This window comes from Ambystoma mexicanum, chromosome 12 (genome assembly GCF_040938575.1).
Source record: "Ambystoma mexicanum isolate Mex_15411 chromosome 12, UKY_AmexF1_1, whole genome shotgun sequence".
NCBI classification, from domain to species: Eukaryota; Metazoa; Chordata; class Amphibia; order Caudata; family Ambystomatidae; genus Ambystoma; species Ambystoma mexicanum.
The window spans coordinates 275,266,939-275,281,013 of record NC_090936.1 but is presented as its reverse complement, the minus strand read 5'-3'; the positions used below and the strand labels follow the sequence as shown (position 1 = coordinate 275,281,013).

General features: G+C 41.0%; 1 protein-coding gene across 2 annotated transcripts in view; it reads right to left on the bottom strand.

Moving 5' to 3' along the window:
- Positions 1-1,367: 1,367 nt before the first annotated feature.
- The window catches only part of PDE3A (phosphodiesterase 3A), a 1,388,780-nt gene continuing 1,376,072 nt past the window's right edge, over positions 1,368-14,075 (bottom strand). For both annotated transcript variants that reach the window (XM_069628418.1, XM_069628419.1), the window contains one exon: positions 1,368-4,086. In XM_069628418.1, the coding sequence (XP_069484519.1) occupies positions 3,845-4,086 (242 nt within the window). In that variant the 3' untranslated portion in view covers positions 1,368-3,844. The remainder of the gene's footprint in view (positions 4,087-14,075) is intronic.

Genomic DNA, 14,075 nt, shown 5'->3' with positions numbered 1-14,075 from the left:
ACAAAATGAAAGTTATCCCATCCTTGACATATGGCGCCGAAGCAATGCCGAACCTTCCCCACGACTTATGGCCAAAATTAGAAGCAAACTTCTGGCGCCCAATTTTGGGCCTGCCGAAAACAACTCCGATATCAGTAATTAGACGAGAACTAACTCTCTCCTCGCTAAAATCAATTGTGGATTGCAATAGCGTCATGCTTTATCGAAAATGTAGACAGAAAGAAACGCTTTACGCATACCAACTGATAAGTGAAGAAATCCGACTGGGCACTTGCCATATGCTCACTCGATGGGAAAGTAAAGTCTTGAACATCCTAGACTCAGTTGCCTGTAACACAGAAGATCTCATCGCCAACCCCGTTCGAGTTGTCAAGAAAATCAAAGAACTTGACTGGATCAACACCAATGACTCTGCCTCAAAATACAAACTTTCCAGTCACCTTCCTCCTTTCTCCAAGAAACTCGACGCTATCCAACCTTTTCTGAAACTATTCCCAAATAGAGCGGCCCGAAATTATTTTTTAAAAATAAGATTGAACCTTCTAGAAACCAATGAAATACTGGCGATTAGACATCAATCCTTATCCAGCTTCTGCCGTCTCTGCAAGTCCACCACGGACAAGGAAACCATACGCCACCTCCTCCTGAACTGTCCGGCGACGATAGAAATTCGTGACAGATACCTGACAGACATTTTTACAAATTTTACTCTTCAAAGCGAAGAAACGTGTTGGAACAAACTGTTGGACGGAGACAAACAGGCATGGCAGTTGGCAACTATAAACATCATGAAACACATCCTTAACGTGCTTCTTCCAACACAGACAGAATGAAAAGTTCCACCGTTTCTTCCGCTTCTCTCGAACAATTCTTTCCTCTCAACTTTTGTTAAAAAATCTAGAAAGATTATATACAAATAAAAAAAAAAAAAAAAAAAAAAAAGAACTTAAATCACTGATAGATTTGTGATACTGCCCCACATCCTAGTTGGTGGGAGGGAGTTCAAGTGACACTGCAACCCAAAGGTTTATGCCCCTTCTGTGACACAGACCCTGGTAGTGGTATACTATTTCTTAGTACCCCTCAAGTATCCTTGAATTGCTGTGTTTAGATAGGTCACAGTTAAGTTCTATTAACCCTGTGTTTTATGAGAAAATAATCAGTCAACAAATCACTTTTCATGTCTTCCATTGATCCTTGTCACACTGTGACATACCTAACAAACGCATTGCAAACGAAGGGCTTATTGAGTTTCCATTGAACTGCATCTAAAAGCTATTAGTTGAAACGTGTACCACAAAGTTTGGATGGAGGCAAGAATCAACTGTGTTTCTTTAAACAAGTAACTCTGAGATCGCATGCACGTGTTTCATAAAATGAAATAGGTTTTATTAGACTTCCTGATACAATATGTGCAAACGTGTATGACCCACCCAGGTGCCAGAATGAGACTGAAAATAGTGCAAGCATAAAAGGGTTGAGAAACGCTAGAGTGGGGAATGAAAGACATTGTTGTTTGATGAGGATGGCACATACAAATGTGCCCACTGTTGAGGACACACCACAGTCGGGCTCCAGTATAGTCATTGTCCAAATCAAAACGTACTGACATATTTGCATGCACTTTCGATGAATAAATCGAAGCTAGACAACATGAGCTGCTGAGAGGTACAGATGGATGGTGCAGGAATACTTCTCTTCAATGTGATGCAGGTTCCCATGACTTTGTTCCATGCTGAAATATTGCTATCACCACAGATATTCTACTTTTTGGTGGCTAGTTTTGAAACACCACACTGGCTCCATGTCGAACACTTGAGTTCTGGAATTAGCTGTGAGAATCAAATAATAAAACAAAATGTAGACAACGCTATATGAAAATGCTTTCTAAAAAATATGGTGGACAGTGTTAACTCATTCACTCCCAAACTCATTTAATTGCAATACACATATATATTATTTACAATAGTTGAGGCAATGGTTGGGCTTGAAATGTGTGTGTGTGAATATAATACAGATCAAAATAGAAGCAGATTTCCACTATGAGAAACCGAAATGCTGCATTCGTGTTCCTATCATTTTATTTACAGAAAAAACATGGAGAGTGGCAGTGCATGCTACTGTGTCGGATACTGAGGCACACCTCCTCTGTCTGAAGAGCGCATTCGGGGCTCGTTGCTGCATGCCTTTGCGGGTATTACACCATTGTGATAACCCCTCTTTGAGAATTTGAATATATATATATGCCTTTATTCCTGATCTGGAGAGACCAGCTTAAGAAATTAGCATGCAGCTCATTCAATTGAACCAACTGTAGGCCTTGCCAGCTTCAGTGCTCCATATGTTGTTCATTCTGAGAAATGGGGCTCTTGTCATTTAATGCAGGACCAAAACCTTGGCTCATTCCATTGAGGTTCTTTAATAGCACACAGAGACAAACCACACATTATGACCCATTATGCTGAGAGAATGGGGTCATTGTTAACACAAACACGCGCGCACACGCACACTCTGACACTGTTCATCTGTGGTTGAAAGAGTACTCTAGAGTCTGATACATAATTCCATGTTAGATTGCTTTCAGCTCATCTGCGAGTGTTGCTCAAGAATTTGGAGTCCTCTATAAGGCTCGGAGCTACACCGTAGGGCAACTGGCACTGCAAAGATTGGCACTTCTGGTATACACTTTAAGTGAATAAACTGAGATTAATCTTAAAACGGTGGATCACAACAGGAATCTTACTATTTGCTTTCTCACTCATACTAACTTGGATAAACTAAAGATAAAAGTTGTGGCTACTGAGCAAACTGGGTCTCGACCAGAATGCGTTTGATGGAAATTAAAAAACTACTAGACAATGCCTCGATTTCCTACTCCCTTATTAATGTCTGTCTTTATCAGTATACTTTCAAAATGCTGACCACGAACAGGAGAATTAGACAGACCAGTAATTTCCTGTAGAGCTCATATATTTTCAAACCGTCCACACACCACTTATTTGCTGAGTTTGGAAATGGCTACCTTGTATAAAAATGGGTGATAAAAAAATTATCATCTTTACAAAAATGTTTCCCTTTTTTTTCTTAAAAAACAGTTCGCTATCTACAGGAACCAATAAAAATTTCTTCATATTTACAACAAGATAACTATCATCAACATATATAATATTGTGAAATAAAATAATAAAAGTGAATATCAACTTTTAAATAGAAGTTTGGCTCACAGCATGAACGATGTAGAAACAAAATAGTCTCCCTATAATGTTTGTTCACATGTTTTGTGTCATGTGCTACAGTGCTACAAATAGTATAAGTTCTCAAACTACATTTTATATATTTTACACAAAAACAGGTTGGTAAGATGCATCAGAAGCCTTAGAAAGCTTTGGAATATATATCCATCTGTTGGACTAAGAGCAAATGTTGCTTGGTACCTAATGGTAAGCAGTCGGTAGGCTTCCAAAGCACCATTTCCTTTTCTTTGCATTATCACAGTGACTGATATATATATATATATATATATATATATATATATATATATATATATATATATATATATATATATATATATTCTCATATCTATGTTGCTGAAGTGTGTGGCTATAACTCCGGCATCCTATTGTTTTTCATGGCTGTAAAAACCGGTGTTAGAGTGCGAAAGCTTCCTTGAGCATAAGAGGTTAAACAACGTACCTCGCCATAAAAAAGGGGAAAGATACAAACAAACAGATGTAGGCACATTATCCCATAATTCTACAGTGTTGTGTCTAAATGTTGTGCTGGTTTAAAAAGAGTCTGTGCACAAGTCTGTTATAGTCTTCAAATACTGTTCAATGCACTGCCACTAGTCCTGGGTCAAAGTCGGGGCGTCCACCTTAGGGAAGGTTCCCTTCTCCTCCTCTTCTTCCCTGATGGCCTGAATTTGTTCAGAGTTTTGGTGAAGGACGGGTGATTCCATTCCTTTCTGTTTTTCCACATCGGCAGACCTTTCCTCCTCTTCAATGACCTTCATCCACATTAGATGATTTTCCATCAGATGATGTGTTATCTGGCAGTAGACCTTTCTTCGTTTTAACCTTTTCTTCCCTGTGGCAAAACATATTCAAGAATTAGTGTTAACCAGCTGTCTATGCAATAGTTGATGTGAATTTAGTCAATTCAGTTCAATGTACAGAGGCAAGTAGGACATAGACAATGTTTCAGCAGAATTGGGAAGACCAACATCCATCAAAGAGAAAGGGTTATTTACAAAAATATAATGGCCAATTGCCTGTTGAATATCACAAAATAGGAGTGGGGCAAAGAACAAAATAATGTTAATCCCAAGTGTTGGTTTCCTCTAAGTGATTTTCCAGTTACTGATTTCATAAATGGGTCACATATTCTTAATTATTAGTCAACATTTCCAGGCAGCCGCGACCACATTGGTTGCTGTGAGAGACATCCATTTCAACATGGGATTAAATCATCATGTGTGATGATTAAGTCTACATAGAAAGCAATCAACCCTCTAATCCATGATTGAAGTTGTGTCCTTTGAATATGATTGGGCCAGTTTTTACTCTTCTCTAGAATGATAGGACATTACAAATGTAGGGGGAAATATCATGGTGGAAATCTTACATTACGGCAGTGATGGTTGATGTCACTAGGATAGGCTGGGGGTCTGTTTTAACATTCAACTAGCATAAGGATAGGACTCATGTGACATGGTGCATGGTTATTTACTTTTTATGTATGTCCATGGTTGTAGGAAACTACTGTAATACATGCTTGTCCCCATTAACGAAAACTATGCCATGACTTTAGAGCATACAACATCTATACTGCTGTAAATAAAGTGATACAGCAAGTCTACCCTTCTGCGAAGTGTGCTGAGAATTTATGGATCAGCAGGGCCTCCCAAACTAAGAAGGTCCACTTAAAGAACTTGGTACACCAACATTTAAAAAGAAACTTGTATTACTCCAAGGGACTAGATTAGAGATTTCATAATGCAAATAACATTAATTACAACAAAGCTCTCCCTGCCCAGAGTCGACACAGCACTTTTTCTACATCTTACCTCCTAAAACGTCTTAATCGTATACTTCCCGTGAATATTTGCTGTACTTAACTCTCCTTGTTTTTTTTTATTTGTTTATTTATAAAATTTACACATATATAATCAATCAAACAATCAGAACAATAAATACTCAGCAAAAATACACAGGATAACAGAATAATATATATACTTAACTTGCAATAAATCAGTAAATACCCAGAAAGTCATCCCACACCTTTCCGTACAACCTCAACTTCCCTTGCCTCTTGTAAACCACCCTTTCCATGGATGCAAGGGCAGACATGCCCTCCACCCAATCATCAAGAGAAGGCGCATTCCGCGATTTCCAGCCCCTGAGGACCAACTTTTTACACAGACAAGCTCCACGGGGTAAAAACTTTTTCCGTGACACAGAGAGATCATCCAGTAAATCTCCACCTCCCAAAATCATTGTCATAAAATCCAATTCAACATCCAATTTCAAAACACGCAGACAGGCACCACAAACATCATGCCAAAATCCCCGTACACGCACACATTCCCACAACAGATGTTCCAGACTTCCCTGTTCATTCCCACAACACCAGCATTCATCCGAGTCCATCAGCCCCCTCTTAAACATTCGCTCCGGGCTCCAAAACACTCTATTGAGGATCTTTATCTGTCTTGACCGTTCCACCATATCAATTGCACAGAGTTTAACATTCGCACACATATCCAACCACATCTCAGGCGAAATCACACACCCTAACCTCCTTCCCCATTCATCTCTCAAGTTTGAATTTTCCTTATAAGCAGACACAATACAATTATATATCCTGCTAGCAATGGAACAACCACCTGGCTCCCTCTCCATAAGATAGAGATTCACCATTGAACTTCCTAGCTCTGCCACATCACCGATACATCTTTTCAATTTCCTGAAGTCTTCAGTTCTGAAATTATCAATGTGAAACTTTGCTCGTAACTCACGTTCCCCAATCCACCCTCCATCCACCAGAACATCATCAATCCAAAGCACCCCGCCTAGAAACCAATCCGGCCAGAATAAAGACCTTCCCCCGATTGCAATCAATGGGTTCAACCAAATGGATGAGTGAATGGTCTTTGAAGCAACCGAGCCCAACAATTCATGAACCTGTCTCCACGTCTCTCTCAGAAAAACCGTCAAAGGTGATTTATTACATGACTTATTTGTCGCCGTGAGAATAGCCCTTGGAGGGAGCGGACCCAACATACTTGCCTCTGCAATTACCCATTTATCAGGCAAATCCATCAAAAAAGGCACAATAAAATGACTTGAAAAGGCTAAATGATATGCCCTGAAGTTCGGTACACCCAGACCACCTTTTTCTACTGGCAACTGAAGTTTCCACAATTTAAGCCTAGGCGGCTTATTATCCCACAGAAATGACTGCAACAAACCATCAATTTTTTTCCAGTAATGTTGACCAATTTTCATCGGAAGCATACCTAGAACAAAATTAATCCTTGGAGCTGCATTCATTTTGATAGCGTTCACCTTGCCCCATAGGGACAAATGAAGCAAAGACCACCTCAGGATGCTCATTTTCAAATCAGTACATACCTCATTCATGTTTACCACAACCATCTCATCCACCAGTGGGTTTAGCCATATACCCAAGTATTTCAGTTTCCTTTCACACCATTGAAACCCAATCCCAGTAATCAAGTTCTTGTCACAATATCCTGAAATTGGTAACGCCTCCGATTTAGACCAGTTAACCTTAAATCCAGCCACCGCATGAAATCTTTCCAAAACATTCAGCAAGGCCGGAAGGGACACTGCTAAATTCCGTAACAACAAAAGTAGGTCATCCGCATAAAACCACAACTTTTGGTCAGCACCATGAAAACCCAGACCCTGTATCCCCACATCACTCCTTAAGGCAATCGCCAATGGTTCCATGGCCAAAACAAATATCAGGGGGGATAAAGGACATCCCTGTCTCGTACCCCTCCGTAACACAAAGGAGTCTGACAATTGCCCATTAGTTCTGACAGCGGCAGTCGGACAAGCATATAGCAAGACGATCCATGAAATAAACTCCTCTCCCAAATTCATAGCACGCAATACTGAAAAAAGATAGTTCCAATCAACACGATCAAACGCTTTCTCTGCGTCCAAGGAAAGCACCGCAACATCATCATCTATATCCTGTGCATGTGTCATCAACAACAATAAGTTCCTAATATTGCTAGATGTCCTCCAGTCATGAACAAAGCCCGATTGATTAGTGTGCACTAACTTCACAAGAAACTTTTGCAAACGAAGGGCCAATAGTTTTGCAAGGATCTTATTATCAGTATTAATCAAACTGATCGGACGGTAATTCGAAGTCAAACAACCATCTTTACCCTTTTTCAGAAAAACCGATATAATGGCATGACTAGTAGAAGCAGGAAGCAAACCTCCCACTCTGGATTCTATGAACATATCCCGCATAAGTTCTACCACTGAATCAGGTAAGATTTTATAAAATTCAGCAGGCAGACCATCCGGACCCGGAGACTTGCCCGAGTTCAATTTCCCAATCTCAGTTTTCAATTCATCCACAGTCAAAGCCTCACTCAGCATTGCATTCTCCAAATCATTCACTCTAGGTATCTCCAATCCATCAAAAAAGGAACCATTCAATCCATTGACACCCAACTCACTTTGATAGAGTTTCATATAATACTCCCTAAAAGTCTCATTAATCAATTTCGGGTCACAAGTCATCTGACCATTCTCTCTATTAATAGAAGTGATAGATCTTTCTGATTGCTGTTGTCTTAATCTATAGGCAAGCCAGCGATCGCACTTTTCACCATATTCAAAATACGAACATTTCAATTTAAACAAATCCTTCTCAGACCTCATTTTCAAAGTTTCATTCAATTCTCTCTTTAGTTCCCTCAATCTTCTCTTTTTTTCCATGTTCCCAAAATCATTAATCGTCTCCAGTGAAAGTTGCTTAATACTTTGTTCCAAATCCATACTTATGTCCACCATACATTTCTTCCTGCTACTGGACAAACCTAGAATTAAGCCCCGCATTGTACATTTAAATGCCTCCCATACTGTCCCAACAGTCATACCATCTGTCCTGTTTTCCACAACAAAATGATCAGCCTCAGATCTGATTTTCTCCACAATCTTTTCATCTCGAAGAATTGAGGTGTTCATTCTCCAACAAAACTATCTAGGAGTACCGAACTGCAAATCTACGTTCATAAACACTGGTGCATGGTCAGTGACAGCAATACAACCAATCTCACAGCTTTTCAAATTCAGGGTTGCTGAACCAGCCGAGAAAAACATATCTATACGAGAATGTGAGCCCTGAGAACTAGAATAAAATGTATATTCTCTCAAATCCCCATGAAGCAATCTCCAACAGTCTTCTAATGCAAATTCAGAAATAAGTGAGCTAAAGGAACAAAAAGTCGGGTCTCTTCTGATAGCAATATGCGGCCCACTGCGATCCTTGACATTATCAATAACCAAATTAAAGTCGCCTCCCATAATAACATTCTGACAAGCAAAATCCTGTAGCATTTGAGCCACTGTCCCAAAAAATGTGCCATCATCTACTGAAGGTGCATAAACATTGCAAAGAATATACTGTACTCCCCGAACTTCCACCAAGAGCACGATGACCCTTCCCTCTTTATCAGTGCGAGATTTCAAGACCTTAATCGGGGAGTTCTTCCGAATCAAAATAGCAACCCCCCTACTCCTGGATGAATAGCACGAGACAAAAAATTCCCCAATCCAACTTTTGCGCAGCATATTAGCATCCTCTAACAGTAAATGGGTCTCTTGAAGAAAATGTACATCACCGTGCATATCTTTTAAACAATTAAAAATCGTTTGTCTTTTGAGTGGATTGTTTAGACCATTTATATTCCACGAGGAAACAGACAACTGGTCACTCCTCCCAGGCATCATTGCAAGGAAAAAAATAAAACAGTAAAAAACCAAAACAAAAATTCTGTACTGAGAAAAATTAAATACCCTCCCCCACGCCCACCTGCAGAAGTATGAATCCAACGTCAACCAGAACAAACCCCAAGCCACCCCCAGTACCCCTCCCAATCTCATATAAATATCACCAACCAGAAAACCCTAAAATTAAAAAGCCCATGTAAATTTCAAGGAAACATATCAGTATAACATGAAACCTTTCAGAAGCCTCTCCGGTAGATGTATCGGGTGATAAGGGTGCAACAACAAATATATCTGAAATAACATGCGGACCACTCCACTAGTAGTCCAAACAACACTCAGGAAAACATGTAAGCAGAGATATCACCTCCCCCACCCCTCCAAAAAGGTGAAACAAAAACACAAAAAAGGTAAAACAAAAAGCAAAGTACATAGCAGACAATCATAATGTAAAATCTCCGCCCCTGGCCCCTCCCTGCTGTATCATGGACCAAAGTACAGTGAGCGACCTCCAACCCACATTGTCACCTTTTGCAATGGCAGAATGAAAGGTACCACATATCTTCATGGGTCAGAAACATGCCCATTCCTTCACCCGGACCAAACAACAGGTGCAGGGGCATTAATTGTAACAATTCTACATTGACTCCAGGATCCACCATGAGGCCAATGCAAAGTGTAGAACAAACCTCCGCAGCAGAGCATCAATATTGTCTCCATTGTTATTAAAAAATGGACTCAGCATGCATATGTTCGGAAAATAGCCATAATCCATTGCAATACTCATGCTTTCACGGCTGCACACCCCATTTGTCCCAGATGTCATATGGTACGCTCTTCGAAATTACGCCTGACATGTACCATTGATCCATAGAGGGCTTTTGTAAAGAACGCCGTCACGTGCCACTTCCATGAGCAGCAGCCCACTTATACTTCTAGCATTATCTAGCAGGTGCAATTACCAAGCTTAGAGATAATTACCGCACGCAGATACTTAAAAGATTGTGAGCCGACAGCAAGTCCGATGTAAAAGAGTCTCTCCCCGGGCAAAACGTAATGGCTGATAACTACTCATCACGTACCTCCTCATTACAAGTGGTATGGACTGCAACACAAAACTGTCATCAAAGGAGGGGCACCGCAGAGTCTGGACGCGTCTTCATTCCACGTCGCAGGCCGAATTGCAGACGCGACACGGAAGGAGGAATCCCAGCCATATTCCGGACTTATCCTCAACGCCGAAGCAGAGACACGTGACGCGGAGCGTACTGGAGCGTAATGCAGCACCGTACGTCACGCATCAACAATGAAGGTCCCTTCTTCAGAGATGTGTTGCTCGTGGAAAGGAAATCAAGAGCTGCATTCCGATACCGAATGTAGGCGAATTTCAAACGTATAACTGAAGTAAGCACTCGGCGCCATCTTCACCAATGTAATTTTATGTTAAAAAAAAAAAAAACACACGAAAAAAATATACGAGGAGGGGGAGGAAGCCCCTTATGAAATATAAGATGTCAAATCAAGCATCAATTGCGTTAGTATTATCCCGTAATGTCTCAAGCCAAGATAAAGCTTCCTTTGGGTCAGAAGTAATTCTCTCTCCCTCTGGCAACATCAATGTCAAAGCGTTATATCTATTCAGGAAAGACTTCACTTTCAGGGACTTCGCCAAGTCCTTAACACCCTTAAAGCATTTCCGAGCTGCCATGACTTCTTTAGGGTAATCCGGGAAGACAAAAATAGGTTTACCCTTGTAGAAGGTAGGTCCCTTAGACCGAGCAGCAAGCAGCAAACCTTCCTTCCTCCTGGTCAAAACAAAGACCACCATGATATGCCTAGGTCTGGAGCCAGGCTGCTTACCAATCCTGTAAACATGGTCTATATCCTCCTCCTTAATCACCGTTAGACCAAAGCAATCTTTGAAAATCCCAACAACTGCTGAAATCAGTTTCTCCACTCCAGGGTCTTCCTCTACTCCAACCAGTCTGACATTTCTTTCTCGCAATTTGAAGTCCATTTCCAATCTCCGGTCTTTCTCATCATGGAGGTCCTTTTTTAAGTTGTTATAGGCCCTGTAGCTTCCTGCCATCTCTGAAGTAATTGAATGTGATTTCCTTTCCAGCTCTTCCACTCTACCATCCAGATGACACACTTTAGAGTTCAGTTCTGCCAAGGTAGTTTTCACTTCTACCATGTCCAGGGACACCTGCTTCAGAAGCTTATAAATGTCCTGACTGCTCGGATTCTCCTCTTCCATCTCCATCAGTTGTTTCTGTTTTTTGGAATTAGGATTTTCTGGTTCCTGAATTTTCTTTTTTGAATTCATTATCAACCATGAAATAGCTTCAGGGAGGGGACCAGGAGCTGCAGGTTCAAGCTGCTGTCACCTTGGCCAACATTCCGGAATCTCCACTTAACTCTCCTTGTGTTCAGTATTAGATCTCAACAATGCTCAGCAATAGGCTTGAAGCTGAGATACATGCACAAAGGCAATTTTTGCAAACAGCACCGCTCCACATACTTTGGTTGCCATTAAGTAGTACTGTGTTGCAGTTGGTGACGTATAAATAAACAATAAATAAACATGTAAAAACATAAATATAGGGTATTGCGTGAGTCATGTACACAGAGGGTATGATTCACCAAGAAATGCATTATTGTTCACAAATTATGGTAGCTTCACCTTGTAAATGTAGCCAATTGCAGAAGGCCTGATGGGGTTATTCATAAGAAGGTGCATATACAATAATATGTACAAAAGTAGCACGGGCTTGTGCAATCTGAAGAACATGTTTTGCAAAGTGCACATGTCAACACAACAAACCATAGAACAAGCAATGTATCCCTATGAAACAAATATCACTTACAGCTGACAATGTCACAACTGTAGATGCCACACATGGCACCAAACGACATTGCAGCCAGTGAATGAAAATAAATTAGTGAAGCATTGCTCTGACCACAAAAGCATGACATATGGGCATATATCAAATGATTCTTCTACAACAATTATGCAATGTATAATGTGAAAATGCAGATCAACCGGAAGGTCCCACACACACACTCACAATACAACTGTATTGTTTCCTAAACATGCAGGAAACTACATGTTTTATGGACACTGCAAGCACCACAAAGGAGGTTCAGTCACAGAAGAAGAGCAGAAGGAGAAAGAACATTCCTTTGGTGGATTTCTGCAGTTAGTCTACCAATTTAGTACCTGCACATTTGCACTGGTCCAGTATAAAAAATGTTTACCTCAACATATCATGGCTGTTGTATTACTAAAGTCATAATTGTAGGGCATTTCTTGGTTGATGTTTTTAATGTTTATGCAGTATTTTATTACCACCAAAGTGCCATCTTGGTGCTGTCCTTGACAGCAACACTGCTGCCATTACGAGAAACTAATTCTACTCTAAAAAACTACTCTGAAAGGCAGCATGGAATCTCTCAACTTCTTATTACACTATTAAGGGGGTTGTTTACTGGGGAAACCCCCAGGCCTTAGCAAAGGGGGTTGTTGTTTGCAAAGGATAAGATGGACATCTGTGGTAGCACAGTCCAGAGATGTTTAGTGCCACAATTGAGAATGATGTGCCTCTCATTCTTACTTTTTTTGCACTTATGCAGATTTCAGATCTATGATGGGTGTGTATCAAGAGAAAGTTTTAATGAGTAAGTGAAGGCTTTCTGCTTACAATGGTTTTAGTAACTGTCTTCCAATGACAAAAGATCACAATGATGTTGGTACTTATGAATACGAGGACAATACCAGCTAATGCTGTTTGTACCTGGGCATTTCATGGCAATTGACGTAAATGTATGGTTTAAGCCATGGGTTGGCAACCTTTCATCTCCAGATGATTTGGGCTACAGCTCCCATCAGTCTTAGCCAGAACAGTTAGTGGTGGGGATCATGGAAGTCATAGTCCAAAACATATTGAGAGACATAGGTTGCGGGCCCCTGGTCAAACCTGATCATTTAGATGACAACATCTGGCAAATGGTGTGAGTACCAAAGTATTGATGTCAGCATCTGGAACATGCATATCCAATGCCTACACCCAGGGGTGTTGCTAGGTCTGGAAAATATCCGGGGCTACACTAATGTCGACTGTCGAGACTCAGGGCTGCCTAGTCTTTTGGTTGTAGCTCCTGAGCTTCTATCTAGGGCTACAACCAAAAAACGTGGGGCTGTAGCCCCCTCACACTCCTCTCTGCCCCCAAGCAACACATCTGCGCTACACCAATGCCAAAACAGTTGGCTCTGTCAATGATAGTTTGTCTATCATGTGATGTAATGCTGGTAGAAACACTGTTTAGTATGAAGTTATCTGGCACATAAAGTATGAACGGCCGACGATGTATGTAAAAATAAAACACTTGCACTTTGCAATAACATGGCTTATAATTCAGAATGAACAGAGTTTTCATTTTACAGACTTGAGATGTTTAATAACGAAGCATGCAATATGTTTATCATGGACGATGCTTATTATGGCTTTTAGAAATTGTGTAGTGACACTGTGAAGGTGATACAATGATCATAGTATTTTTAAAAGGTACAACAATCTAAAGTTTAGAATTACACAGCATCAATGTCATCCAAATTACAAGCTTACTTAAAGTTAAGAAACAAATGTGCACGTTCGGAATGCTCAGAAAAACGTTTAGGTCTGTCTCTATCCTTCAGTGTTTTCATTATCTCTCAATGCCATGCTCCCTCCCTGTTGCCCTGTGGGCGCTTTGAAACACAATGGCCCTCATTACGACCCTGGCGGAAAGTGACTGACCGGACCGCCACAGCGCAAATAGCGTTTCCGCCATTGTACGAAGGAGCAAAGTGCGGCCCATTCCGACCCATCGGGCACGAGCACCACGGCATGGCGGAAGTGCAAAGTCCGCGATGGCGGAAAAGACCCCAAAATGGCCCACACCGCCGCCGTACGGCGCCCTAGGTGCAATACCGCCACCCATCACAGCGGACACCGCAGTGTGCGCCTACCGGAAAGTACGGTGACCGGAAATATACGGAAACGGAAGTTAAAACATGGGCCCGGAACGGGAAACATCCCG